The following is a 27,569-nucleotide window of genomic DNA, read 5'->3' on the forward strand; positions in this document are numbered from 1 at the left end:
CGATGGCTGACCCAAATGCGCGATGCTTCGCTGTGGCAAAGTCGCGTTGAGATCTGGGCTCGCGTTTGGCACTCGTTGGCTGTGTGGGTGGTTGAGGGATGCTGGCCAGGTGCCGCCCTCGCTCCCAGGGAGGCGAGCCTGCAGGGTCCTAGCGTCCTGCCTCCACATCCCGAACGCGACAAAGTTTCCCACACTACATCCGCAACGTCAGCTCGAGGCCATTGCGACAACTCCTGCAACGACTTTTTGACGGAGAGCATATCGCGAACCTTCTTGCGATGACTACTGGGAAAAGAATATTCGACGGCTGTCTGAAGTCGAATGTCGGATGCAAAGAACAGTTTATCGGAACGGAGTTCACATTGGCATCATTCATTCAGAACCCAGGCTTACCGGTGTAGTGTGAAAAAGTGTCCCATGGCAGTTATGTATAGCGCGCCGATCTGTCCGCACTACCATTGCACCATCAAGTCCTCGCTGGGTTGTTCACAGCGTCCTCCATCGTCACTCTAGTCTCTCCATCGTAAGGTCTCAACGCCTCACGTGCCTCTACAGCCTCGTCCAAGAGTAGCTTTCTGATGGCGCCCGAGCGTGGAATGAACCGCACACGGAAAGGCTCCGGCCGCATGTTCTCGCTATCGGTGTATGCAAAGATATCTAAATCGACTTGCTGATGCTGCGGTAATGTGTAAGCGGTCCCGAAATCAACGGTCCAGGTGAACGTTTCAAAGGAGACTCACATTCTCGTGCACGCCTGGCAAGATATCAAAAGCCCAGATCATCCGCGCAAGAGAGTAAAGCAGACCTTGCTCAGCAAGCGGCTGGCCACTACATTGTCTGCGTCCCCAACCGAAAGGATTCATACCGTACTTGTTCGGATACGGTTGTTTTGCGCAGCCTTCGCCTTCGAGAAACCTCTCAGGCATGAATCGATCAGGATCGGGAAAGTCGCGTGGATGTCTGTGGATGGCCCACATATTGCTGGTGAAGTTGGTGCCGGCCGGGAAGCGGTAGCCTTTGCAATCGAAGTCGATGGTGTTGGCGTGGGGGATGCCTGCGAGAATAGTTACGGTCCTCTATCGGAGAGTTTCTTTGACCTGTGGCGTGTTAGATATCGGAGCGCTATTGAGAATATCCGCAATTTACCACTGCAGTTAAGTATGGAAGCGCATTCGAGTCGATGTCATCCCAGCTCGGAGAGCGATCATTACCGACGACTGCATCAAACTCAGCATGTGCTTTCGCTTGTACTGCCGGGAAGCGCGCCATGGCCAGAATGCACGAAAGCATAGTGCTGCTAGTCGTGTCTACCCCACCACCAATCAAATTGCCCATCAGGCTCGCAACCTCGAGATCTGTCATATGGCTGGCTTGCTGAGACGCCATGACATGTTTCCCAAAGTTGTCCTTCTCCGCTTCGGCGCCTTCTTGTGTGAGTAGGTAGAAGTAGCGCGACAGTATACCAGCACCCAGTCGCATCTGGCTCGGTAACGCGTAGAGCCAAGCAGGCAAGTGCATCAGGAACGGAATCGCTTCCATCAGATAGATGCCAGGGACGATGTAGTTAACAGCCTCCATCAGTTTGAGAGCTTGTTGGGCAACGTAGTCGTTCTTCCGATCGATCCGTCGACCCCAGCCGACAATCGAGGTGATGGATACGGAGTAGCGCTCGATGGAGAGCTCGAAGTCATGCGGTTCAAGGAGGAAGTCGCGGATCAAGATTGCGGATTCGTGTGCTTGGAATGTACGATACTTGCGCACGGCTTGAGAGCCGACGGCCATGTGCTACGCTAGTAGCTCGTTGTGCTGCAAGCGAGGCAACGCAGGGTAACATACCATCAGCTTACGATGTTTCCTCCACCTATCGCCATATGGCAACGTAGTCTGATTCGTATTCGTCGCGTTGATTGCATCGCCCATAGCGATGATTCTTGGTCTGCTCGAGAAGATGTCCGATCTCTTCTCCAGCAAGTCGCTCGCGACCCACGCATCGCTCAATATGATGCGCGGGTGCCGCCCAATCCAGAGAGTCATCATGGGTGAGTCGTAGTGCTGGGCCCATTTCTCCCATGTAATCCATGGCTTGTACGAAGGCGTCTGAAAGTGGTTTCCGACGATGGGGAATGGGAAGGGGCCTGGAGGGAGGTATCGGCGGCGCCATAGTATGTGGATGTAGTCTGCGGTCAAGCCGACAAAGGCGAAAAACACGAGAGTTGCAATAACTTGAAGCATCTTATCAAACTGAACGTTGGTATTGCTTTCGGGTGTGATTGAAGACTGAAGACACCTCAAAGACTACCCTTTGTAAGTAAAGGAACGAGGCGGCCTGTTTGTTCGAATCGATGTCTTATCGCTCTGGGGAGCTCAAGACTATCCCAATGATGCCAAGAGCTCTGTAACATATATGCTGATTCCACATGGCAATCTTGGATGCCGTCGTATCCATGCGCGTGGGTTGCGAATAGAAGTGCGGGGAAGCGAGCATGTGGGGTCGGACCGGTGACCTGGCAGGGAGACGAGCGCGTGGGATACTCTTTGCTTCCCCGACGCTTTCAACACGCTCTCTTCTTCATTCTTCTCATGCTATCTTGCCGCTCTTGACGCCGGACCTCTTGTCTTCGCTGCCTGTATGTCTCCGAGCGGCGGTGGATGGCTTTATCTTCGGAGTCGAACGGGCCAGATGAGCGGCGAGTGTAATTGGCGCGATCTTTCCAATGCCGACGTACAATGTGGCGGAGATGGTCTTTGTTCTGTGGCCTATCTTTCTCATCGAGATGCCGTTGTATCACAGCGCGTTGGCTGACGTCTTCGAGCGCGCACAGGTTGTGACGACGCTGTACTCGAAACACGCCTTTTCTTGGACTTCCGTAGCTCACAGAAACCCACCTGCCGCTTTCGTATCTTCACTCCCCTGCTTTTTCTGGCAGCGTCTGCTCTCGATGTCGGTGTATCTCGAACGAACTCAGGCAGCTCCGTTTCTCCCACTCGGCGAACGTCATAGCGCCGCAGTCCGAGCAGAGCGGTAGTGCGTCCTCGTGTCTCCACGGTTCGCGCATTTGGTTTCGAGAACCAGAGCGGTTCTGTGGTTGCTTAATGTCGCTGCGGGACAAGACTTGAGAGAGATGGTTGTAAGACGCGATTAATGACGCATGCAGAGTGCGCGATAGGCGTGGGATCAGGTATCGCGACTGGCAGGTTAGTGCTGGAGTGGGTGGAAGGTGCGGTCGCGGGAACTCATACATTTTGGGGATCGAGCGGTTGCGGCCCAGCTTGGTCGGATGGTGACGACGAGAAGCTTGTGGTTGACATGGTGGTATGGCGGTGTTGATTGTTGGGTGATGAGGTGGTCGGAAGAGAAGGATGCAGATGCGGTGATGTAGGAGGAAGGAGCGCATTAGCATGGGGATTAAGCATTTGTAATACCTCAGGCACCAGCATTACTACATGACCCAGGAACGCGTCGATGAGCGTGTAATCGGGATGCTGAAGTCGGGTAGTCGTCCTGTGGTTCATCTTGGCTGCTAGGCTGGGTGGACCACTCACAACTTAACACCAAACCTGAATGCGGAAATTCCCAAGATGTGTTGGGTATGTCGCAAACTTCAAGAAGAAGCACACATCAAACCGCAGCTCGTGATCGGAGGAGCAAGCGACGGAGACCCAGGCAACCCTTAAAGGCGCGAAGTCGTCGGTCATGATGAAATCACTCAACGCTCGTACCAGCCATGACAACGGTGAACCCCGAGATCATCGATACGCCCCAAGCCATCGTTAAGCTCGTAGACCAGCTAATCTCTATCCACGAAGCCCGAAATGAGTCGCTTGACCCGCCCATCATGCACATCTCCCTCGAAGGCGTGAATCTTTGTCGCAACGGCTCTGTCTCCATCCTCACCCTCTTGCTCCACGAAAGCCCTTCGTCGCAGCAAATCTACATCATCGACATCCACACGCTCGGCGCACAGTCTTTCAGTACTGCAGGCGCAGACGGAAAGACGCTGAAGCATATACTCCAGGATGAAAAGATGCCCAAGGTCTTCTTCGACGTGCGCATTGCCTCCGCCGGGCTCTTCGCGCACTACTGCGTCGCGCTAGAGGGGGTGCAGGATGTGCAGCTCATGGATAGTGCGGCGATAGAGACGACAGAATCGAGGGAATATCTCAGCTGGCTGGCTGCGTGCGTGAAATACAACAAGATAATCTCGTACTACCATTACACGACTTGGTCGAGGGACAGAGAGGCGGGCGAGCAGTTGTTCAGGCCTGAACTCGGCGGATCGTACGACGTCTTCAACCAACGGCCCCTACCCGACGACATTATCAAGTACTGTGTGGGGAGCGTCGAATGCCTTCCGAAGTTGCGCAACGAGCTTTGGGGTGCGCGGAGGCAGGGTGCGCGGAGGCAGGACTGGCGTGATATGGTGCAAGATGAAACGGAGAGACGAGTCGCGTATACTCATGGTGCCGATTATCAGCCTGGTGGGACAGATTGGGTGTTGGCGCCGTGGACCGACGATCAGAACATGGTGCTTGACATGTTCAACCCCCCAAATGATTTTGAAGATGATTTCTTCGACTGTCTGGAGAACGATGAGGTTGAGGATGACGTAGAGAGAGGACGACGTAGAGAGAGGACGACGTAGAGAGAGGACGACGTAGAGAGAGGACGACGTAGAGAGAGGACGACGTAGAGTGAGGATGAAGACCCTGCTTCATAGGCGTGCTGAACTGGTGAGCACACAAGTAATGTTAGCAGAAACAATCATAGTCCGAACCCGTAGAATGGAAAGCAAATATCCGCATGCGCAACAGAAGTGCGATATACAATAATGTACATATCTACATACCACCCTCATCTCACGATCAAGCCGTCCTGTCACTATGCACCTCCTCATCATCCTCCTTCTTCGTAGTCTCATACCTCTTACCACGGAAAGAGTACACGCCCCAGTTACTGCACGTAACATCATGCGGGTCCAGATCATTAAGATCCCATCGCAGACTCCTGAACAGGTTCTCGCCCGGCTCGAGCAACATGTCCATCTCATTCCCGAACCTGTTCTTCAGGAAGTCGACATCCTGCTGCATATCCCACGGGCTGTATCCGGTCGCGATGATAGGCACCTTCGTCTCGAGGAGGAGGGGTAGCGTCTCCTCCCACTCGTGCGCCGAGGCTGGATTGCCGAAACCAGGATGGAAAACGACGAAGCAGTCGAAATAAGGGTCGTAGGGGTAGAAGTACCCTGTCTTGTGGATGTTGTGGTAGTACTCGACAAAGGTGCTGATCTTCAGCGAGTTGCTAATACGGTCCTCAACGACGGCGCCGAACGGGTTTAGAGGCGTGCGCTCAGGGAGGGGCAACTCTTTCTCGCGGTTCGCCATACTCTCGGGCCCGATGAAGTTGAGGGAGAATTGTACGCGGTGGAAGAGGTAGGAGAGTTGCATCCAGGTTTCGCGGGGTAGCGAGGATTCTGCGCGGGCGCCGAGGATGAAGAGGCGGACGGAGGGGGGTGCGAGGCGCGCGTTCTTCCAGGTGTCGCCGCCGCCGGTTCGGGGTGGGTGGAGGGTGTGGCGGAGGGCTGGGGTTGTGTTAGTATTGTCTCAGCTCTATGAGTGATGGGGACGTACCGCTGAAGCTCTTCAGTCCCTCGGGCGTCATGCGCCCGTTCTTCCGGATGTTGTAGGGGCTCAGCTCGTTCAATACACTAGCGATGGTGATTGGGTATGTCAACAGCTTTGTCGCCTGGCGCATCTCCCGGTCCTCGTTCAGCGCATCGAAGTCTCGCGTGTACATGTACGTGTCCCAGCTCGTCATGTTGACCAGAATTTCTTCCATCTGGGGCTCCGCGAACTGGAACTCCTTGAAGAAGCGCCCGCTTCTCAGATCGTGGTCGTCCTCGTTGATCTGCTTCAGGACGTCACAGACCTCCAAATGTGCCTCGTAGTCGTCCGCCCAATGTTCCTCGCAGCAGTACACCGGTATGCCACAGTCTGGGCACTCAAAGTCGACATGGGCGGGCGGGGCGCCGGTCTCAGAGGACTTGCGCGCCTCAAGGTCCATCGGGTTGTTCGCCGGACGCGTCGGCTGGTGAGAGGGATGTGGACAGTAAGCATGCTGGCGCATGAAAGCAGCACGCTTCCGTATCTCAGGTATTGGCGAGCTGGAGAAGGAATTGAAGAGGTTGTCCTCGGTCAGGACCAGCTTCCGCCGGTGGCCCTCGGGATCGATGTACTCATACGGCTCGAACGGCTTCTCGAAAGCCCGAGCCGGCGTCGTCGAGAGGCTGCGCTTGGGCAGGGCAAGCTTTGGCGGTGCTGCACTTTCGGTGGAATGATTGCGCTGCGACGACACTTTGGGCGCGAGCGGGCGGAGGCTTTGCGACGGCCGTAATCGAGACCGCGGCGTCTTCAGGGCCGAGAGACACTGTCTGCACGTGTACGGCGTCCTCATCTTGGGCTGTCGACTCGCAATTGGAGTTGGCGGGCTGCTGCCATATCGTGACATGAGGGTCCGCGAATGCTAGCGCGGTCCCGGTCAATCCAAACGCCGATTGGCTGCCTGCCCTGACGAAGACATCATCACCCGCCGCCGCCTGTTCGCAGTCAATACACGAGTCGCTCCATCGCAACATCGACGCGCTTGATTGTCGTGTTTCATTTGAAGACGATCTTACTGAGCAAGCGCGCGAATTGCGTCATTTCGCTAAGGGTCGACCGCAACGCGCTATCTGTTCAGCTTCGAGTCCACTTGAAGCACCACCTGCATTCCACGAAGCTGCTTATCTCCCAGCTCGGTATACTGACCTTACGTGCTTCCATCAACCTGAGGCGTAGACATACGAACAATTCAGAAGATATCAACGAAGTATTGACTCCTCCACAGTGCTGTCCATGTTCCTCGGTCGTAGCTGATGCGGAATCTGGACCCGACGTAATTGACCTATCAGCGGCCAATGATGCTGGCTCTGATGCTCGGCCTCTTTTGCGCGGTACTTGCTAGTCCTGGATGCATATCACGAATGTCCCACCGGAAGAACAACTCCCTGAATGTCGTTCACGGAGGATCTTTATAGCGATCGCCATACATAGACGGTACTTCCCCGCAACTAACCCCGGAAAAGCTCCAAGCCCGCTGCACAACGTCACATGGATCGCCAGCGTACAATAAAACCACAGCGGCGCCCGTGTTGCGATCATGATCAAGGCCGCTTCGAACCATTTCGTCAGCACCGATAATGCGGTTATCCAAGATTGGACCGCTTCTGGCGACCTGTGGTCTGATTGACCCATCATATGCGAAATCACTATGGTCTACTATTCCTGCGAACGGTAGCGATATCATCCGTACCACCTATCCTCTTGGAAATGGACGTCTTGGTGCCATGCCAATTGGCCCACCCGGTGCTGAGACGCTCACCTTGAATCTGGATACACTGTGGTCTGGAGGTCCTTTCAATGCATCTGTAAGCTATGCTGACCTCATCCTAGCACTTGATCTGATATCCATGCTAACACATCGTGTAGAATTACACGGGTGGTAATCCGACTTCTTCCAAAGCAGCAGCATTACCGGGCATCCGGGACTGGATCTTTACCAATGGAACGGGGAACGTTACGGATTTACTGGGCTTGGACGCTTCGTATGGCTCGTACCAAGTATTGGGAAACTTGAGCGTGGCTATGCTGTCCATAGCAGGTTCCGATGTTACTGACTATATGCGAACATTGGACCTGAGCAATGGCGTCCACACTACGGCATTTAGCGTGAACGGCAGCCTTATCGAGACGGAAGCGTTTTGCTCGTTTCCAGATCAAGTCTGCGTCTATTCGGTTCGCTCGTCAGGTGAGCTGCCAGCGCTGGAAGTGAGATTGGACAATGCACTTATTGAGCCGGAGTTGCGCAACATTACATGCGTCGGTGGTGATGCGACGAGTTCATCGCATCTGAGAATGAGCGCCCTGACGCAGCTTGGCCCACCTGAAGGTATGCGATACGATGCGATGGCACGAATTGCATCCAACACCGGCATCCAGGTTGTATGTGATGGTGAGGCCAAGTCTTTGATGGTCACCTCGCGCAACGGTACGAACAGCGTCACGATAGTAGTCGGCGCCGAAACGAACTACGATGCAAAGAAGGGAACAGCGGAGTACGATTACTCCTTCCGCGGCGAAGATCCAGGCCCGGTCGTTGAGTCCACGACTCTCGCCGCCGCCGCCAGACCTTTGTCGGATCTACAAGGGCGTCACATGGAGGACTTCACTTCTCTCGCTGACCGCTTCACGCTATCTCTTCCCGATCCTTTCAACTCATCTCAAGTGCCCACATCCGAGCTCGTCGCACGTTATAACGCCAACCATACAGTGGGCGACCCATACCTCGAGAGCCTGCTCTTCGATTATTCACGCTATCTCTTCATCGCCAGCTCGCGGCCTGGCTCTCTTCCCCCGAACCTTCAAGGACGATGGGCCGAAAGCCTCGCACCCCCTTGGTCGGCAGACTACCATTCCAACATCAACATCCAGATGAACCACTGGACCGCCGATCAGACTGGTTTAACTGACCTCCAATCACCACTATGGGATTACATGTCTGACAACTGGGTTCCGCGCGGCAGCGAGACCTCTGAGCTGCTGTACGGCGCACCTGGTTGGGTGGTTCACAACGAGATGAACATCTTCGGCCACACGGGCATGAAGAGCGGAGCTGAGTGGGCAAATTATCCGCTTTCTGCAGCTTGGATGATGCAGCATGTCTTCGACCATTGGGATTACTCGCGCGACGAAGCCTGGTTGCGTGATCAGGGTTATCCGCTGATGAAGGGTGTTGCGGAGTTCTGGCTCAGCCAGCTGCAAGAAGAGTTGTTCAACAACGACGGCTCGCTGGTCGTAAACCCATGCAATAGCCCTGAGCATGGCCCTACGACCTTCGGATGCGCGCACTACCAGCAACTCATCCACCAGGTCTTCGATGCCGTGCTTTCCACTGCCCCCGTCGTCAACGAGACCGATACCGCGTTCGTCACCAACATCACCGATTCCCTCCAACGGCTCGACAAAGGCTTCGCAATCGGTTCCTGGGGCCAGATCAAAGAGTGGAAGCTACCGGAGGAACCCTACGGCCTAGAATCCATCAACGACACCCACCGCCATCTTTCCGAACTAGTCGGCTGGTACCCCGGCTACTCAATCTCCTCCTTCCTCGACGGCTACACCGACACCGCAGTTCAAGATGCCGTTCGCCAGAAACTGTACAGCCGTGGTAACGGCAACGGCGAGGCCCTCAACCAGGCGAATGCGGGCTGGGCTAAGGTTTGGCGTGCTGCTTGCTGGGCTCGCCTCAACGAGACGGATGAAGCGCATTACGAGCTTAGATATGCGATTGAGCAGAATTTCGCGGGGAATGGGTTGAGTATGTATGATGGGGATAGGGTGCCGTTTCAGATTGATGCGAACTTTGGGTTTGGAGGCGCGGTGTTGAGTATGCTTGTTGCGGATCTGCCGCTGGCTGCGGGTGATACGGCGAAGAGGACTGTGGTTTTGGGGCCTGCGATTCCGAAGAGTTGGGGTGGAGGCAGCGTGAGAGGGTTGAGGTTGAGAGGTGGTGGGGTTGTGGACTTTGGGTGGGATGGGCATGGTGTGGTTGGGGAGGTGAAGACGGATGGTCTGCTTGAGGGGGTCAGGATTGTTGATAAGAATAGGAAAGTCCTTGTAGAGTAGGATGAAGGGTGTTAAAATGGAATAAATGTTCGTTGGACTCTGATCCCGATAGTCGCATCCAGGTAGAGGATGTGCTACTACATTCCCGATCGTAAACGTACAACCGGAGCTATAAGTGATAACCTTGCGAAGCGGGTTTCAAGTAAATCTGGCATGGCAATGCATATGACGAGACCATGTTGACGCCTGCAGGTGGCATTGGTAGACAACGCCGGAAGCTCTGAGAGGGTCAGGGTAGCGCGCTTCCACTTTAGCGCCCACATCCCGAGGTTCACGCGAAGGCGGACGCGCCCGATGACCCTCACCCAGCGCACAGTCCCGAACTCAGACCTTGACGCGACGCCCACCGCAATACGGCATCCCGTATCTGGGTCAGACAAGCGTGATCACCCTCTCTTCTGCCAAACAATGCGCCTTCATGATTCTCATGGCTGCGCGAGTACCATCGAAACCGATGAGACCAACCCTTTCATATCGTTCCGCAGCGTTATCGAGCCCTTTTATGAACAAAGCTTCGACGCACTCATGGTCCCACTCAGAAGAGAGGTCTGCTATTTCCTCGGCGGATCCTTCATCGTGTTCCTCGTATTCTGCAAACATATCTTTCGCTTCGCTACCGAAAGGTTCGAGGTCGTCGAATAGTTCGAAATGGTTTTGATGGAGGCAACGCTGGAGAACAATTACGTACCCTTCTCTTGCTTCGTCTGATTGCCAATCATGTTCCCTTTGGCGATACCTGATAGCAGATCCCACTCCCTCACTCTCCGATGCATATTTTATACGCTCACCCTTTGGGGTACACAATTGAATGGTCGATGATGGCCATGGCCCGCATTTCGCCGGCAATGGCCGGCATCTCAATTTCAACGTTGCTTTGTCCAATTGCCCTGAGATCTTTGTTTCAACGCTAAGCCCAACAACAGCTGCTTCGGTGCGTAGATGTTTATGGTCGCCATGGAATTTGAACAACCTACTGCGGTTGATGCTGTCATTACTACAGGCCCAGCTCCATGTAGGTGCTCTCCAGATCTTGGGGGCGGGTGCAGGACGACTCCCGGGTATGCCGTAATCTTCGCTCCAGCATAGCTCTTCGATGATGTGACAAAGCCAGAGGCCTGCTTTGAACTCGCTATCTGTGACTCGACTCATCCAATTGACGATACCCTGGATAGCTACAAGCTTGTCGGTGCCATAGGTAAGCGCAGCTGCAGAATACTGATCCCGGAATGTAAGCCAGGCGTGATATGTCGCCTCATCCAGACCTGGAGCAAAAGGAGTGGATGTTGAGCAATCGGAGAGAGCGTCTCCGTCTGCACGCATCAGATCATGGACACGGTTCTTGAGTGCCGTGGCGTCATAGCGCCAAAACGATCGCGCCCAAGGCGGGAGCCCGTCAGGATACGTTTCGCACGCTTGGTACTCGTTGCATTCCCAGAAGAGTTGAGTGCTTGTAAAGTGCAAGAGGCGACGCGAAAGCTGTCTCTCCTGACTGACCCAAGCTCTTTGGTTGAGCGGTGCCCGTCCGATACATACGTCGGTCAACCGATTAACGTCACACAAATGGGCCCCGCTTAAATTGAATTTTCCTTTGTTCTGCTCAATCCAGGGACCCTTATATCGGAAATCGAAGTCGACATGCCTCGGGTAAAGAAGTTCCGGATATCTGTCGTGGAAAAGACCGCCTCTGCTATCCTGTGCAGCAGTGGCGGCGATAGTGCAAGCAGCATTTGCATAGATATCTCCCATGCGACGCGACTCTACCGCCCAGTCATCCTGATCGTCTTGGAAAATACATCTATAGGGATGAGCCTGAGTGGTTTAAAGTATCACGTCGTACGTACAATGAGTCGATCCAAATATACTCGATGCGAAGATGCCGAGTGACGGCGATTGCGTCTTGATACGTCTTTGGCAGCGCGATGGTATCCAAGCCTTCCGCTAACATTTGGTGTGTATCTGCATTGAGTGTGAGCAACTTGACATCCCCCCAACAGTGCGAGAGACAAGTGTAATCTTCATTCTGAAACGACGTTGCATCGCGTAGCATTACCCGGCTATGTTCCTCCGTCCCGATCTGCAACAATCTTGCGGGATAGGCGGATACCATTTGTTGCTGAAGGAGGTTGCACTTTGCATGAGTCTTGCGACAATCCTCGTACTTCTTCATAAGGAAGTCCATCACAGGTTCCGCTTGATTGCTTGAAGAGATATCTTGCGAGACAAGATAGTCTTTTGTGGCTGACGTTCATGTCAGCAACGGTATACTGATACCGAAAAATACTAACCGGACAACGGGACGAAAAGCAATGACGCGCTTTCGTAGCGACAGGACGTCGCTTGGTCAAAGTACTCGAACCGCAGAGTTACGATCTCTTCGTCTTCGTAATAACTCAAGTATCCTCTTACGTTGGTCCATGGTACCCATTCAACTTGAGATGGCGTGGACTCGGCATACTGATGCGCTAGACTGCAGATGGCGCACGGTAAAAGTATCGCCTTGGTGAATGACGCAACATCGTGGTGATGCTCGAAGTCAAGGCAATGTCCGTAGTCCACGATGACGGACAGCTCTCCACGGAGGAACCGACAGCATGACTCACAATACAAGTTGTCTGGCATAGTCTGGAAAGCGGTGATCGGAACAGCAAAGAATCATGGGATTAGTGTCTGAGGTCAGCGCGGCTCGGGATCTCAGCAGAATGCTGATGCCCTGAGAAGATCCCCGCATTACGTCATAAGCTATGGTGATACCGCCCGGAGACACAGTGGTTTGTGTTGCGTTCCTCAGACTGAAAGGAGCTATCGGATGACGTTCAATGTGACACGAGGGTTTGGTACCCTCGCCAATGCAGCTGAATTGGCCCCCGAGACGCGCTGCAGCTGTGATACACCGAAATCAGTTAGCAGCATATCTTCCTATCATTTGTTCTATGTCAGCGAGGATCATTGCACTCATGGACGGCGGGGTATTGTATTCATGGATATGGCCATACGCATATCACTGCTGTCTGCACTAGCCCTTGCTAGTCCCTCCGTACCTCCCACCTCCTCTCAACCGTAATAGCATGACCCGAATCTTTCGCCGCCCTTTCTCTATCATGTTTATAAATCGACGAAACGCGCACAACCTGACAAGTCTTGACCGGCTGCAGTTCAATCTGCGAAGAAGCATCATTATCGTCCACCAACTCCGAGAAAGTCGCTGTCGGATCGTCATGTCTTCTGCTACCTTTCTTCGAGAAGAGACTAGTCTTCTTGCTACTGTCGTAGTCGAAACTGGATCGCGTGGCGTTGTTTGACTTGCTGAACAAAGGTCGCATGAGGGGAATGCATGCCAGGACGATTGCGACGGCGGGCTCGAGGCCGGAGAGGAGCGTGGCGAGTACACCGGTGTATGTCATATCCATGAAGTCAAGACCGGGGAGAAGCGTTTGGCGGTATATGGTGATGGCCCAGGTACTGCGCGACAAGTCAGCATGAGTTCAGTACGACTCTAGGGGCGAGAGCGTGTACTCACCCTACTCCAATGCTTAGGAGAGCCATCGCAGCCAACTTCCTGCGCCATGCCAATCGCAGCTTGTACAAGTACGGCATTGGTAATAATATCATCACGGCGTCTGTGATGAGGTTGATGACACCCATTGCGAAGTAGAAGTTTGGTTGACTACCGCAAGTTCCGGGCAAGTTGAAGTTCCAGTTCTTCGCCAGCGGCCGGCATATCGCGAGAGCTGCGATCACATCGGCGGTGTTCCAGGTTATGATGACAGCGCCGAGAATACGGGCCCATTGCACCATGGAATCCATGGGTATCAGTGTCGTGTACATTGAGAGGACCGATAGTTTGCTGAAGCACACGGTCGCATTCCACAGTATCGCAAATGACATGATTCCCTAAGGCATGGCATGTTAGAGCTGGCAAATGCGAGAGGAAAGTCAGAGGTCTTACCTTGAAGAAGAATGTTGCTGTGTCAGGCCCAACGCGCTGATAGATATGAAGGGTATGGAAGCCAAAGCCGCCATAGGTAACTAGCGAAATACAACAAGTGTGGAGTGCAGTGTTGCATACCTGGCAGATTTGTTAGCATAGGAACGTTTCGCTTCCCAGTCTTGACTGACTAAGGCGGCAAGAATGCAATAATCGCTGTAATCGATTCGATTGGCGATCCTTTTGGCTGCTAGTCGCAGACCCACGGCGACAATGACCATCAAGATAGAGATTGAGGAAGCCACGAGGATGCCGACTTGTTGCCCATTCTCGATGGGAATCGTATCGGTCATTGCAATGGGTTCGCGTAGTGAGGTTGTGGCGTGGAAATGCCCGAGCGGCGTGTGGACTCGTTCGAAACAGACGCAGCTGGACCCGACAACGGGAAACGTATGATGAAAAGGAAGTCATGTACAGCGTTCTTTACGCCTGTATGCACAGACCTGACCTCAGAGTGTTCCGAAGGGACTGCTTCCTAACCGTTATCTGAGATTAGCATCGTCAGAATGGACGTTCTCACGTTGACCCAATGACTAGGGCCTGACGATCAACATCCAACAGCGGCATGCGATATCCTGACGACCAATGCGGGTGATATCGCATACTCTGCCCCTGCATGTTACGTATACACAGGAGGACCGTTGCCGCTTAGTCGTGATCCCGTGGGAACCTATTTTCCCACGATTCGAGGCGCGACATTCGAAAAGAACGGTTGTCAACTTCTTCACATACTCCCTACAACAATCCTCTGGTCGCGCATACATTTCAGCTGCGACGCATATCCGATGTTTCGAACTTGCTTGCCAAATATTGGATGATATGTGTTTGGCGAATAGCGCAAGAAAATGCCCCTCCATGAGCGTTGTTACTGGTCCTCTTGTGTGCGAAGGATCGTATCCCCTGTACATAGCTATGTGAAGTCACATCAGAATCGCTCTAGGCCCCACACTTAGCGTGCCCCCACTTCCTGTTCGGTAGCTGGTTGGGAACCGCGCCGCATTGCCAAGCTAGCGCGGATGCGGACGACACGCATAGTCGGCTGTTTGTAGCCTGCGGCACGGCTCGCGAAGGTCGAATAGGTAGTATTCAGCGAGCTTGGAGTAACGTAGGCGTCGTAAAACGTATGGAGTGTCGTCGTTGCAAGATGGAAAAACACCGCCCACCTGGACCCTGAGGGAGGAACTGTACTCAGGTATGGAGCCCGTGGATGCCGACTCCCGCAAACGTCTAGGTCGAACGGCAATGGAAGCGTTAAACGCGCCAACTCCTGCAGCTACCAAATCCTCCGTGCAACGGCTCGGAGATATGATAGGAACAAGTAAGTGCTCCTCCTTGGGGCATGAGGAGTAGCTACTATGGGTGCAAAGTGGAGAGCGTCGTGCCCTGGTACTGAGCCCAGATGGAAAGTATCGCGTATGCATATAGGCAAAACTGTGCCCAGACGTGCCGCTCCCTGTTGGATATAATGCATCATCGTTCCTAAATCCGCCACGGACTGTTCATCTAATACCAAGAGTTGACACCATGGGTTCCATTTCGCAGGATGAGCGCAAGGTCGCCATCATCACCGGTGGCACGGTTCGTCACGTCGCATAACCGCAGTTGATCTGAGCTTGCTGACAGGTTCAAATAGAGTGGGATCGGTTCCTGGCTAGCAGCCCGGTTACAGGCGAGAGGCTATCGCGTCGCGATCTGTGGTCGACGTGAAAGCGAAGGCAAAGAAGTCGCTTCATCAATCGATGCGACAGGAGATTCGGTCATCTTTGTCCAATGCGACGTCAGCTCGTATGCTTCGCAAACCAACCTCTTTCAGACCACATGGAACAAATGGGGTCGCCTGGACGTTCTGATCGCGAACGCGGGCTTTCCTGATCGTGGTTCCGTGTTCAATCTCAACCGCCGCGACGCGCCCATCGACGACTTGCCTCCAGAACCAGACACTAGCTGCACAGACGTCGTGGTGAAAGGACGAATGTATGGCACAACGCTGGCAACACACTACATGCGCCACAACCCAGGAGGCAAAGGCGGCAAGATCATCATCACAGGAAGCATGCTGGGAATATATCCATGCCACAGCTTTCCGGAGTATTGCTCGGCTGAAGCAGCGACAGCAATGTGGACGAAAACAACCGGGCCTGTGTTATTGGCCAAAGACAACATCTCCATCAACTGTCTGATGCTCGGCCCGATCGAAACTCCAGTCATGCCTGGCTTTAGCAAAGCCTTTCATCCCGAACACATGATGCTGCAATCGACCCTCTTCGCCGGTTACGATCTATTTCTTGATGACGAGAAGAACCAGAGGACAGGGCAAGTTGTCGAGATAGCGCACGACAGACTGACGGAATGGGGACATCCGGGTTACAAGAATGGGGCGTTCTCGAAGCGTAGTGAGGCTGTCTTCGAGCCATGGTTTGCCATGGTGCACGGGGAGAAGAGCGGCTTGCCCAGTACAATCCACGACTGGCCGAACCGGGGCAACAAGATCATCGCTGTGACGGGCGCGACAGGAAGCCAAGGTGGCGGAGTAGTCAACATCATGAAGAAAACGCCCGGCTGGTCAGTCAGGGCGATCACCCGCAATCCGGACAGCGATGCAGCAAAGAAACTCGCCGCGGAGGGTATCGAGGTTGTAAAAGCCGATTTCGAAGACGAGGTATCGTTGCGAGCCGCCTTCGATGGCGCAAATGCCGTCTTTGCGGTCACGAATTGGTGGGAAGCGCTCTTCCGGGGCAAAAGCCAGCACGAGTGTGGCGAGATCGAAGAACGGCATGGCATGACCCTCGCTCGGGCTGCCGCGGCCACGCGCTCGGTCGAACACTACATTTGGTCGACTTGCCCAAGCGCGAAGCGTCGGTTCTGGGGTAAAATGGAAGCGCCGCATATGGATTATAAAGCAAACGTGGACGCTCGCATCAAGGCCGAGTTGCCGCAACTTGCTGCCATCACGACTTACCTGTACTTCGGATACTATCCGCAGAACATGGCTTTCTTCCCACTCTGCAAGCCCTTCGAATACGTAAGTCTGGCTGGTTCCTCCTCATATAGGCGCATTTGATTGACATATAATCCAGCCCGGCACCGGCAAATACATCCAAGCGATGCCCACGAAGCCCGACGCCAAAGTCCTTGTAGCCGGCGATATGACAGTCAACCCCGGCATCTGGGTCCGCCAAGTCCTTGCTACTGGCGGCAAGGCTTATGGTAGATACGCGAATGTCGCGCTCGAGAAGATGACATACCAGGAGATGGTCGATGTATGGTCGGAAGTCACTGGCAAGAGCTGTGTCTTTGCTGAGCTCAGTTTGGAGACGGCGGCCAAGCTTTACGGCGATGTGGGCAATGAACTGGCGCTCCAGTTTAAGTATGGCGAGGCTTGCGATCCTTGGGAGGTCACCGAGGAGTTTGTGAGCCCAGAGGAGCTGGGCATAGACGCTGGGGAGGTCGTTGGGTTCAGAGGCACGATCGAAGGTCTCCACGCAAGCGGGTTCTGGGCTTGATTTCAGGGCCAGAGTACCGTGATATCCCAGTAGCGTAATACAGGCGGCCTGGTTCTTGTATCAATGTTTCGTTATATCAAACGGTGGATGCGACGGAGGTTCTCGGGTGCCAACGGGCTGCTCTGGGCATGCGTCAGCTTGATCATATATGGGGCTGGTGATGCGAAATACAATAGCCATTCAGTAGTGACCACGGCCCGCTGGTCATGAGATAACGCTTTCGTGGTGGAAGTTGAGAAATCGGGGTGTCGCGTCTGGGGCGGCAGCTATGTAGAGGAAAGGAGGCTGAAGAACATCGACCGTTCGTGGGATGATAGCCTAAGCGGGTTCGTCATGGCTGGAACGTCGTTGCGTACGTCAGTTCACATGCTAAGGTCATGAGCGACGCATGGGATCGTATCCAGGTAAGGTGTGAGTGGTACGGTCTCCAGCGTTGGTTGCACTGGCGGCGGGCAATGTCCGGGTTCCCGTTCCCGCGACCCGCCAATGCCGCCACGTGCCTACCCGTAAACACGCGACGCGCAAACACGTGCGACCACCATGTCGCCACCAGTTGACAACCACGCGCGAATCTGCCTCTAGAAGTCATCTCGCCTAATGGCATCTCATCCACAACTAGAATAAGTAACATATTCATCAATTGCCATAGTGTTGCGCCTGCCGCACGAGGTTTGATGTATTCACGGCATGAACATTCTATCAACGATCATAGCCCGCACAGCTTCTTCACAAGCAACGATACGAACAAAGAGTCTTTTCAAGATGACGTGCTTCCAATAGAATAATAATGACAGTAACTTTCAGTCTTGATAGGATCTAACTAGCAGCCTCCAGTCGCATCAAAGCGCATCTGCATGCACGAAGTTTGGCTCGTGCAGACCCGGCTCACGATCTCCCTCGGATGCATGCCAGGATTCTGGCGCTGACCACATTTTTCGGTCCGCGACAGTAGCTTCCGGTACGCATGAACGGTGACGAGTGCTGGTAGGCTCCGCAACCGGCACCTGCACAAGATTTCCTGTCTGCAGCTCAACCTGCGCATCGACGTCCTTGCTGTCAAACCAGGACGGCGGATGGAGCAACCGAGGAAGCTTAGCAGCCGCCCTTTTCTTTCGTTTCCCCATGTGCGTCCCTGCATTGGAATTATCCTCATAGTAGCGCACGTTTGGTGGCCTACGAGTCTCGCTTCTCGAAAAGAGAGGACGCATGAGCGGTATGCAAGCCACCACTATCATGACTGCGGTCTCCAGGCCACTTAGTATCATAGCGAAGACCATATCCGGATATCGCTCGTATTTTGTCCATTCTAGACGCCACATGATCTTCTAACGGTAGATGGTGATGCCCCACGTCCTAGGGTTCGTGTTAGCATATTGTAGTCGATGAAAGTTAGTCTCGTGTACGTACACTATACTGTAGCGCGCACTACAAGGGGGTTAATAGAGCTGTAATAGTATATTATTGCAGTAAAGTGCTATTAGAGGCCTATTATCTAATTTTTAGCTAATAAGAGTATATTATTACTAACATTATAACTTAAGATAATAGCTATTAGAAAGATAATAGGTAACTTAAGAGTTACTTTTTCTACTTCTATTAGGCGTTTAATAGGTATTCTTAACGCAATTATAGTTACCTCTAAGTACTTTTACTCTATTTCTAGTAAGGTATACTAAGGCTACTTATATAAGTAGCTATATTTAGGTAAATATTCTACGTAATTTACTATAAGTATACTTAGAAGGTATAGCGCGCTAGCATTACTTAAATACAGCCTCTTCTAATATCTCTCTTATTACCGCTATTATTATTATTAGTGTTGCTACTACTACTATAGGTTACTACCTTCTTATGTTAGAATAGAAGGCACTATAGGCTCTCTTAACAAGCTTAGAATTTAACATTAATTACCTCTAACATCGCTCTGTTAGCTATTACTACCTCTAATAGCTTTTACCTACGTTATAATATTAGAGAGCTATTAGAAGGTAATAGGTATTCTAGAAATATTAGATTTTAGAAGCCTATTATAGCTCTATTAACCCCTCTATAGTGCGCGTAATAGTACCTATCTCTAACAAGATAACTGTAACTAGCTTTTAACGCTATAATATTTATAAACGAAATAGATACGGCATCGAAAGTGCGATAATAACTGCGTCTATAAGTAGATTTAGTAAGTCTATAATAAAATATAGCAAAGGCTAGTTATAACATTTGCTTAGGCTTGTCTATGCTAATTCGAATAGTCTACAAATTAATAACACCGCGATTAGGTCCGCTGCTGTCTAGATAGTAATAAAAGCACCTAGATAGCGACTAATTTTAAGCATAGACGCGTTAGGTATAATTATAGCGTATATAAGCAGAACCGAGATCTTTAATAGGTAGGTAGTAATTTGCTAAGTAATAACTATAATTAAGGTGCCTTTAGACAGAACATATCTAACCTCGATGCCGTATCGCACTACTATAGCTATAAGGTCGAGACTAAAGCCTACGTAGAGGGCGAGGTATATGTTGTTAGCGCTTAGTGCTGTATTAAACACCTAAATCTAGTTAGACTAGCACCTCTGCTTTGCGTTATAATTTAGTATCTAAATACTATGTATCTAGATATACTGTTAAGAAAGAAAATAGGTATGCAATACTAAGGCCGCAATAATGCAATAGTCGCTGCCGTTAAATCGTTTGCGAACGTACTTAGCAACGAGTCGTAAGATAACCGCAGTAGTAGATATTGCAATCGAGCTGGCGGACAAAGCGATTATCTAGACCTGCAGTCTAGTTTCGATTGGGTGCATTATATTGAACAAACAAACCGCTTTGCTGATGTGGGTAATTCAACGAGACAGTAAAAGTGAAGAGATAGCTCCTTCGAGACATGGTGGGGACCTCAAGTAAAGACTGCGTAACTTCATGAACGCCACCCTGTCGACGGTGTAGCAGTTCGCATAGTCATACTTTTGCACCCTTCCAAAGGACACAAGCCACTCGAGCCTGCCGAACGGTGAGCGATCGACCCTTTCAAAGGGAGGATATATGGAGAGATTATTCGATGTCGGGATTGGAGATCTCCAAAGGGATTTCTGTACAGCGTAAAGCTCATGCTAGTGTATTGCGCAACGATAACCTAAGCGAGAAGTACCCCGGCGTTTCGATGAGCGGGTGCATGACTTAGATGCAGCCAGACACACAAGTGATCCACGGGAAGATCGAGGCCTGGCATGACGGGCCGCGGGAGTGGTTCGTGATCGGGGCGGACCTGTCCACCGGACAGATCGCATCAGACGCCATGCAAAGAGTTTGCGATTGCCGTCCTTTTTGACACTAAGAGCAGCACATGCTAGATATCTAGGAAGGAGGGCAGTCGTGCCCAGGTGGTGAGGGAGCGCTAAGCTTACGATACATGATAAAGCGCTCGTCGGTCTCAAAAACTGCGCGCATGGCCCTCTGAACTTTCATTGGCAAGAAGGAGATCGATTTCCCACGCTTGAGGAGTGGGTTGTGAGCGAGAGGAGTTACGCAGACTATGCTTACACGGCGCAACACATGGACATGTGGCATCGATGCATGGATTGGTCCCTGCTCCGCGTTCTTGATCTTGGCCATTCGAACATGTATCCTTCATTGATGCTGCCGATAATATCGTTGACTGGCCATGTCCCGCGGCTCGAGTCTTTGACTCTCGCCGTCTCCAACTGCAACGAACATGATAAGAAAGATCCAAAACGTTCACTGTCAATATTGAAAGAGTTTCTGCGCAATGTTTTGGCACTCAAAAAATTGCGCCTAGAATGGGACGGCACCCCGGACTGTCTACCAATAATGTTACAACATCAAGGCTAGACATTGCGTGAATTGAGCTTGGAAGACCTTGGCGATACAGCTCCTTGGAGCCACCAGCTCTTTCTCGACATACTGAGCAAGGCGCCGCAACTGTGTCATCTAGACGTAGAGACCTCGAATCATCACTCTGAGTTCGAACTAGAAGAGGTGGTCTGGTAAAGCCATCAATTTATCGCCATCTGAGAAGTTCAAGAACATGGAGCATATGCACATGAGCTTTCAGCTCAACAAAGCAAAAGCAGAAGTCGCTGTTCTGAAACGCTTGGACATGCCATACGTACTAAGGCGAGCTGAAAGATACGAATTGAACGCCACAGGAGTCACTTGGATACGAGAATCACCGTAGACAGGTCATATTCGTGTTATGTCTTCGATTCCAGGTTCGATTGTCCTGTTTCAACAAAGACCTTTCGCGTACCTAGTGAAAGGTCAGACCGCTCCATTTGGTCAATAGGGTGTACCCTTCTCGCTGATAGACAAGCTTATACAATTTACCAATCCGCAAATTCTTCGTCCTCGAAGAAGTCTCGGTGCCTGAATCGGGCGCAGTCGCGATTATACAACACGATATATCATCGTAATGCGGCTGCATTCTGTGAAAACCTTGTGCTCGCTGTAGGTACCCATGAATTCCCTTAGTATATCCCAGATATCAGCAACAATCATGAAACCATGCACCCAAGAAAGGCCACAACGAATCTCCATGTCAAATCACAGGTAGCGGAACGAGACAAGACCTTTGCCAAGTGACTCAAAGATCCGCAAATCCAAGGATCTCGCGACTTCCCGAATCATGTCGATGGCTTCTGATACATTGAAACCCTGAAGAGACAGCTCCTCGATCAGTGGACACCATGTGTCCTTGAGCCTCAGCATACCACGAAGACAATCTTCGTTTAGGTCGGTGTCGAAATAGCAGTTCTTCAGCTTCAGATATCTCAACGATTTTGGTAGGTGACAGAGGTTGGTAAGTTTCTCGAACTGGATCGTTATGTGCGATAGCATCTCAAAATCGCGGAACGAGGGGTACACGTAGTGGTATGAGTCTTTGCCGTACAGTTCCATCTCTTCTTGAAACTCCGCACTGCGCATATCGTAATAGCTGTTGAAGTGCAATTCCAGGGTCTTTAGAGTTGCCTTCTGCTTTTCCAGTAGCGCGATCCCCAAATCTCGTGGGGTGACGAGTGGTTGGCTCCCTATATCGTCTGGCAACATTCCCCCATGACGCCCTTCATCTGGGATGACGAACTTGAATGTTTCCAAGCGAGGACATGCCTCTAGAGCTTGTCGCATTGTAGCGAGTGGCCCAAGACTCCACCACAACTCAATCGCCGATGGTGTGAGTAAGTTTGTGGCAGGATGAACATCATTACCGTCCGATATTTCGATCTCAGTAGAGAATGAACTGAACGAGGGGTATCGCAGGAGCGGGATATAGTCAACTATGTTGATTGGTTGATTGTCGAAATGCTTGTGCCTGCGCCATGTTGAGCGAGAGCGACATGCGTACGAATCAGTGAGACTTACAAATGAAACGTCTCCAACCTAGCGAGGAAGGCGTCACTCGAAGCTCTCATCGCATGCATCCCTTGCAGCAGTCCGCGAGGAGGCAGGTTGTGTGTATCCATACGAAGATGCCGTAGATTGGGCAGACAAAGAAGTGTGTATAACACAAGCGTCTGATACAACACGTTCCGTTCGCTATCCCAATTCTTAACTGCCCATAATTTCGAGAATTCTGAGAAAGTGGGATGGCGCATAAGGTCAGGTCCTTCGTACGGGGCTGGTCGATGGTAATGTAGAGTGAGCGATCGCGTCTTCTTTGCGAGCTTGGGGCGTTCGACAACGGTCCGCAAGAAGAGCTCAAGAGATCTCATGGTCTCGGGCATCGACTGTCCTAGTACCACGCAAGTGTAGAGCGCGGGTTGCGCAACAGCTGCCAGCGCACGGGATGTATTGCATAATCGCCATAGTGCTCTGACGTCCGACCAGCGGCCTGTTTCGAGATGCGCGACGATGGAATAGAGCAGTTCGTTGGAAAGATCAGTGAGCTTTGCCATGGTTTGATGCGGAGTGACCGCCGGAGGTGTCGCAAGCCAGGTGCACAATAGCAGGCAGCAACATTAGTAAGCGACGCTCGCTTCGCGGGGCCATCTTTTTGGCGAATTGGCATCCTGGCCGGTGGCCACAACCTTCACCTTCACCAACGATCAAGCTCACAGTATCAGTCATTTGGAAGACGCTTCTCAGTGGTACAATAGATATGAATTCAGGTATCACAAAAGAAATCTAACAAATACCGGGACCTCCTTCCATTATCCCTCCCAACCAGTCCTAGCTCGCCAATGCAGACAGCCTACATCATGGCGCAAGGAGGGCACCGCTTCTTACCGCACCTCTTCTTGTTCTCCTTGTGCTGGGTCCGCTTCATCGACTAGATGATCGTTAGCACATGCCATATCAAGCCCATTCAAAGTATAACGTACAGCGACCTTCATGTCCTCGAGGAGCTTAGCCTCCCAAGCCTCATCTGTCTCCACAATGACTGTGGTAGCGTCAGTGCTGTCCTCGGTGACAGCGGCGGCAGCGGCAGCGGTGGCGGTGGCGGTGGCGGTGGCCTCGGAAGGCTCATCGGCCACGGTGACCATGGGGACGGGGAACCCGGGGGGAGGCAGGATGACGGAGGTGGACCAGGCAGTGACCTCGGGCCAGGTAGGCTCGTCGGCCACGGTGACCTGGGGGATAGGCATCCCGCTGGGAGGCAGGATGACGGAGGTATATGTAAAACCTGCCGGGGTGGTCTGAGAAGGAACCAGGCATGTTAGTTCATACTTCATGAAACAATTGTAAAATGAATTGCTTACGGAAGTGGTGAGAGCAGGCATTTTGCTTCGATTTTTGACTTTGAGATACTTTGTTGTAGATGTCTGGGGTTGAAGATGGAATATTGTAAGTAGTTGGGAAGGATGAGGTGGTTTATATAGAGATGTTCCTACTTTCTGCTGCGGTAGCGCACGGAACTATGTTGGTGGTGTGTGTGGGCACAAATTTTAAAACCCTCTTCGCTACCCTTCAAATGTTGTCTCGCTCAACCACTTAGATCTATATCAGCACCCACAATGCATACCAAAGTTCCTATAATTGGGCCCATGTAGAAAGAGATACTCCCCAGCCGTCCAACAGCGGATTTGATATCTCATGCCATTGTGAAAGCGACAATGGTTCACCTTGCCTCCCAGAGAACACACATACCCACGTCTGAGGAATACAACCCGCGCGACCACGGCAATCATGCGGCCCAATACTACCCGTGGCGCATACCATGGCTGCGTAAAGCGACTGGAAGTCTTCCGATAATATCGTTTGCCAACTACCCAATGATATCCGCCATATATCAAGCCAGGTTGGTAGCGACCGTAGTTCTCAACACCTCGCAAAAGCCCGCACCAGGACACCTGGAAAGCACTACCAGCCTCAGTACGAATATGCCCCCGTAGCATACCATAATTGCACGCACCTTTCGCAAAGCGCTCACCACACCCATCTACAACTCCCTCACTACGACTGGCACCCATACCCACCGCACTACCCTTACCCGTGCGGTACCATCGTCCCATCGCCCCTTCCCTCCCCACTCACTCTTCCCCACGTTCCCAATATCCTCCAAGCCGCGCACCATCGTCACTTCCACACTGGACAAAGTAGCTTAGCGCCTCCCATACAACTTCCCATCTATATCATCTCACTTTCCACTTTCCTCCTCCATCTCTCCTTCACCTCACTTCACCGTCCCAAGCCCACACACGTACTGCAAACTACCTTCCTCTCTCCAACCCAACTCAACGCGACTACACCGCACCTACCCAACCTAAACAACTACCCAAACCCAATCACACTCACCAACAACGAAAATGCACACCCCAACCATCCTCCTCATCGCGGCCGCCGCCAGCGCCGCCGTCGCAGCGCCCGTCACTGTCATCCCTACCGACTCAACCAACCCTACCAACCCTACCAACAAGATCAACTACAACGCCCCCATCGCCGCCGCACTTGTCTCAGCCGGCATGGTCGACACAGAGGGCCACTGCATGCACCCACCGCGCGACAGCCTCATGTACCCTTCCCGTGCCGCCATGGTCGCTGCTGACACCGCCGCTGTTGACGCCGCCCGTGCTAGCATCGGTTTCCTCCCCGTCACCCCTGCCGCTGCCTTTGCGGACGAGGAAGAAGAGGAGACTCAAGAGCAGTACAACAAGAAGCTAGTCAAGATGGACAAGGCTCGTGAGCACGGTGTTGTTTGCACTGTTTTGTAAATCATACAATACTGTAAGTCCTCCACATGCACGCTTCCAGGATTATCCTAGCTAACACTCCGGCAGTCTGATGCATCTACACAACGAATGATGAGTTACACTCTCTCAGGTGATTTACATGAGAGACTAGGAGAATGGTGAGGGATACATGGCATAGCATGGCGTTAGGCGCACCGTAGTGACGTTAATCGCGATCACGGATACGAACAACGAACACTGCGCTCTTAGAGGCTTTTCATGATGTCAATCTGATTCAACATTACAAACAGTCTACACTATCATGGCGCGTGAAACATCTTCAATCTTCTAATTCCCCCGCTTATAAGTGATCTCACAACGATGCGCTTTCGGCGCAATGAGGAAGAAGTTCTAATCACCAGATATTAGCACACATGTCTCACACACACACACACACACCACAAACGCATGAGCTTACCTCAAACTCCATACTCTCAGGCGTCGTGCTGGGCGCCAACCGGATACCACGGCACTCGCGGAAGAAGAATGCAGTCGCATACCGCAGTTCCATGCGCGCGAGATGGATACCGATACAGGAGCGCGCGCCAGCGCCGAAGGGATGGAAAGCGAGTTTCGCCTCAGGCGATTGCGCTTCAGGCACCATTTCCTTGTCTGCGATCCAGCGCTGTGGGTTGAAACTACCGGGGGTCAGCTTGTATTGCTTGCGCGGTGGAGTGCAAAGGCACGACTTACATCAGAGGGTCGCTCCAGATCTTGGGGTCGCGATGCAAAGTGTAGGCTTGCGTGTCGACCGTGACGCCTTGTGGGATGTAGTGACCCGCAAACTTGGTACCACCTTGAGGTACCACTCGCGGCAGACTACTTGGCGCCGCACCGTAGAGACGCAGCGTCTCTTCGATGACTGCATTCAGCAGCGGAAGTTTGATGAGATCGTTTTCGGTAAAGTCATGCGCTAGCGCCGCGGTCTCAGCCTCAAGCGCCGCTTGCAGCTCCGGTCGTTGGAGCACCGCCCATGTGAGATACGTCAGGGTCACGCCTGTCGTATCTGTGCCTGCAATGATGACGTTCATGGCTTCGATTCTGACGTCCATGTCGTCAATGTGGCCCTCTCCTTCCTTCTCGCAGTCCTCGATGACTTTCGCGAAGATGTTGTTTTCGCCGGTGCGCGACCGTGCTGTTTCGACGGCTTTGCCTGCGCCGGCGAGGATGAACTCGTTTGCGTTGAACATCTCTTGGATCGCTGGGACTGGTACGAAGCGCAGGAGGCGGAGGAATGGCATCTCGACCATGATGCCGGCGCCCATTGTCAGCTTCTTCAGCACGCGCATGAATTGGTTTTGCTGCGATATGTCAGCTCTGATGTGGCATGCGTAGTCGTATCTTCATACCTCTCCTGATTCCAGCATGTTGAATGAGTCGCCAAATGCGAGGTGAGCGCTGACGTCCGAGGCAAGAAGCATCCACCAGTTGTACACGTCGGCTGTCGCTTGCGTAGCGTCCGCCTTGATCTTTGTAACAGCCATGAGCGCCTTGTCCCTGACGACAGACTCCCAATGCTCAACAAGGTATGTCCTGCTGAAAGATCTAGACAACAGCTTCCTCCGCGGCCCATGCTCACGTGGGTCAAGCATGGTGAACACACCGGCCTTGGGGAAGTTCGCAAGGCGGAGGTACCATTCGCTCTTCATGTACTTGGTGCCAATCTTGTGAATCTCTTTGAAGGCATCCAAGTCGGCAACGGCAACCTCGTTAGGCGATAATCGTACAATGGGTCCATATTGCTCGTGCAGGGAGTCGATGTAGAAGATGCGCTGCCCTGTTACGACTGCGCGCTTCAACCGATAATGTGTGAATCGAGTATACCAGGGGCCTGGCAGATGCTTCGTCCGACAGGTAAGACCAACATAGAGAAACTGTGGTCGTCAGTACTGGGTTGCGGAAGTGATATCTTCGCTGCACTACCTTTGCTACTAGCAGACCGATTGCCAGCAAGAATGCGTAGGCGAACGAAGGCATTTTGCGTTGCAGTCGCTCGGACCAGAGACAATAAAGCTGATGTAGTTGCAGTACGAGCAGTTGAAGCTTAGGAGTGCTATCAGTCGACCGAGGGCTCAGTGCAGACACGCAGTCGGCACGTTACTTAAACCAGTGCTACGAATCTATGCAAATGAAAATGACCTGCGTGCGCAAAGGACGTACTCTTATCCATCTTCATTT

The 27,569-nt window shown here is 52.3% G+C and overlaps 10 protein-coding genes across 10 annotated transcripts; 4 read left to right on the top strand and 6 right to left on the bottom strand.

The window, feature by feature from the left end:
* Positions 1–466: 466 nt before the first annotated feature.
* Positions 467–2,034, bottom strand: J4E79_011784 (uncharacterized protein; the record flags this gene model as incomplete). The annotated part of the gene is made up of 4 exons (XM_049360612.1): positions 467–676; positions 741–1,076; positions 1,147–1,785; positions 1,837–2,034. The coding sequence occupies 4 exons, from the start codon at positions 2,032–2,034 to the stop codon at positions 467–469; spliced, it is 1,383 nt and encodes a 460-aa protein (XP_049204922.1).
* Positions 2,035–3,725: 1,691 nt separating this feature from the next.
* Positions 3,726–4,643, top strand: J4E79_011785 (uncharacterized protein; the record flags this gene model as incomplete). Its single annotated transcript, XM_049360613.1, has 1 exon — positions 3,726–4,643. One exon carries the CDS (start codon positions 3,726–3,728, stop codon positions 4,641–4,643), a length of 918 nt encoding a protein of 305 aa, XP_049204923.1.
* Positions 4,644–4,863: 220 nt separating this feature from the next.
* On the bottom strand, positions 4,864–6,451 carry J4E79_011786 (uncharacterized protein; the record flags this gene model as incomplete). Its single annotated transcript, XM_049360614.1, has 2 exons — positions 4,864–5,579; positions 5,629–6,451. 2 exons carry the CDS (start codon positions 6,449–6,451, stop codon positions 4,864–4,866), a joined length of 1,539 nt encoding a protein of 512 aa, XP_049204924.1.
* A 784-nt stretch (positions 6,452–7,235) lies between these two features.
* J4E79_011787 (uncharacterized protein) lies at positions 7,236–9,720 on the top strand (the record flags this gene model as incomplete). Its single annotated transcript, XM_049360615.1, has 2 exons — positions 7,236–7,463; positions 7,525–9,720. The coding sequence occupies 2 exons, from the start codon at positions 7,236–7,238 to the stop codon at positions 9,718–9,720; spliced, it is 2,424 nt and encodes an 807-aa protein (XP_049204925.1).
* A 3,023-nt stretch (positions 9,721–12,743) lies between these two features.
* J4E79_011788 (uncharacterized protein) lies at positions 12,744–13,545 on the bottom strand (the record flags this gene model as incomplete). The annotated part of the gene is made up of 2 exons (XM_049360616.1): positions 12,744–13,179; positions 13,238–13,545. 2 exons carry the CDS (start codon positions 13,543–13,545, stop codon positions 12,744–12,746), a joined length of 744 nt encoding a protein of 247 aa, XP_049204926.1.
* Positions 13,546–15,229: 1,684 nt separating this feature from the next.
* Positions 15,230–17,208, top strand: J4E79_011789 (uncharacterized protein; the record flags this gene model as incomplete). The annotated part of the gene is made up of 3 exons (XM_049360617.1): positions 15,230–15,283; positions 15,339–16,727; positions 16,783–17,208. 3 exons carry the CDS (start codon positions 15,230–15,232, stop codon positions 17,206–17,208), a joined length of 1,869 nt encoding a protein of 622 aa, XP_049204927.1.
* Positions 17,209–21,768: 4,560 nt separating this feature from the next.
* On the bottom strand, positions 21,769–23,117 carry J4E79_011790 (uncharacterized protein; the record flags this gene model as incomplete). Its single annotated transcript, XM_049360618.1, has 2 exons — positions 21,769–22,534; positions 22,585–23,117. The coding sequence occupies 2 exons, from the start codon at positions 23,115–23,117 to the stop codon at positions 21,769–21,771; spliced, it is 1,299 nt and encodes a 432-aa protein (XP_049204928.1).
* Positions 23,118–23,413: 296 nt separating this feature from the next.
* On the bottom strand, positions 23,414–23,807 carry J4E79_011791 (uncharacterized protein; the record flags this gene model as incomplete). Its single annotated transcript, XM_049360619.1, has 2 exons — positions 23,414–23,491; positions 23,544–23,807. The coding sequence occupies 2 exons, from the start codon at positions 23,805–23,807 to the stop codon at positions 23,414–23,416; spliced, it is 342 nt and encodes a 113-aa protein (XP_049204929.1).
* A 1,161-nt stretch (positions 23,808–24,968) lies between these two features.
* On the top strand, positions 24,969–25,373 carry J4E79_011792 (uncharacterized protein; the record flags this gene model as incomplete). Its single annotated transcript, XM_049360620.1, has 1 exon — positions 24,969–25,373. The coding sequence occupies one exon, from the start codon at positions 24,969–24,971 to the stop codon at positions 25,371–25,373; it is 405 nt and encodes a 134-aa protein (XP_049204930.1).
* Positions 25,374–25,679: 306 nt separating this feature from the next.
* Positions 25,680–27,368, bottom strand: J4E79_011793 (uncharacterized protein; the record flags this gene model as incomplete). Its single annotated transcript, XM_049360621.1, has 5 exons — positions 25,680–25,742; positions 25,810–26,029; positions 26,085–26,692; positions 26,741–27,265; positions 27,315–27,368. The coding sequence occupies 5 exons, from the start codon at positions 27,366–27,368 to the stop codon at positions 25,680–25,682; spliced, it is 1,470 nt and encodes a 489-aa protein (XP_049204931.1).
* Positions 27,369–27,569: the final 201 nt, after the last annotated feature.

Source organism: Alternaria viburni (assembly GCF_023758015.1).
Source record: "Alternaria viburni strain BMP 2772 chromosome Unknown scaffold_52, whole genome shotgun sequence".
Classification (NCBI taxonomy): domain Eukaryota; kingdom Fungi; phylum Ascomycota; class Dothideomycetes; order Pleosporales; family Pleosporaceae; genus Alternaria; species Alternaria viburni.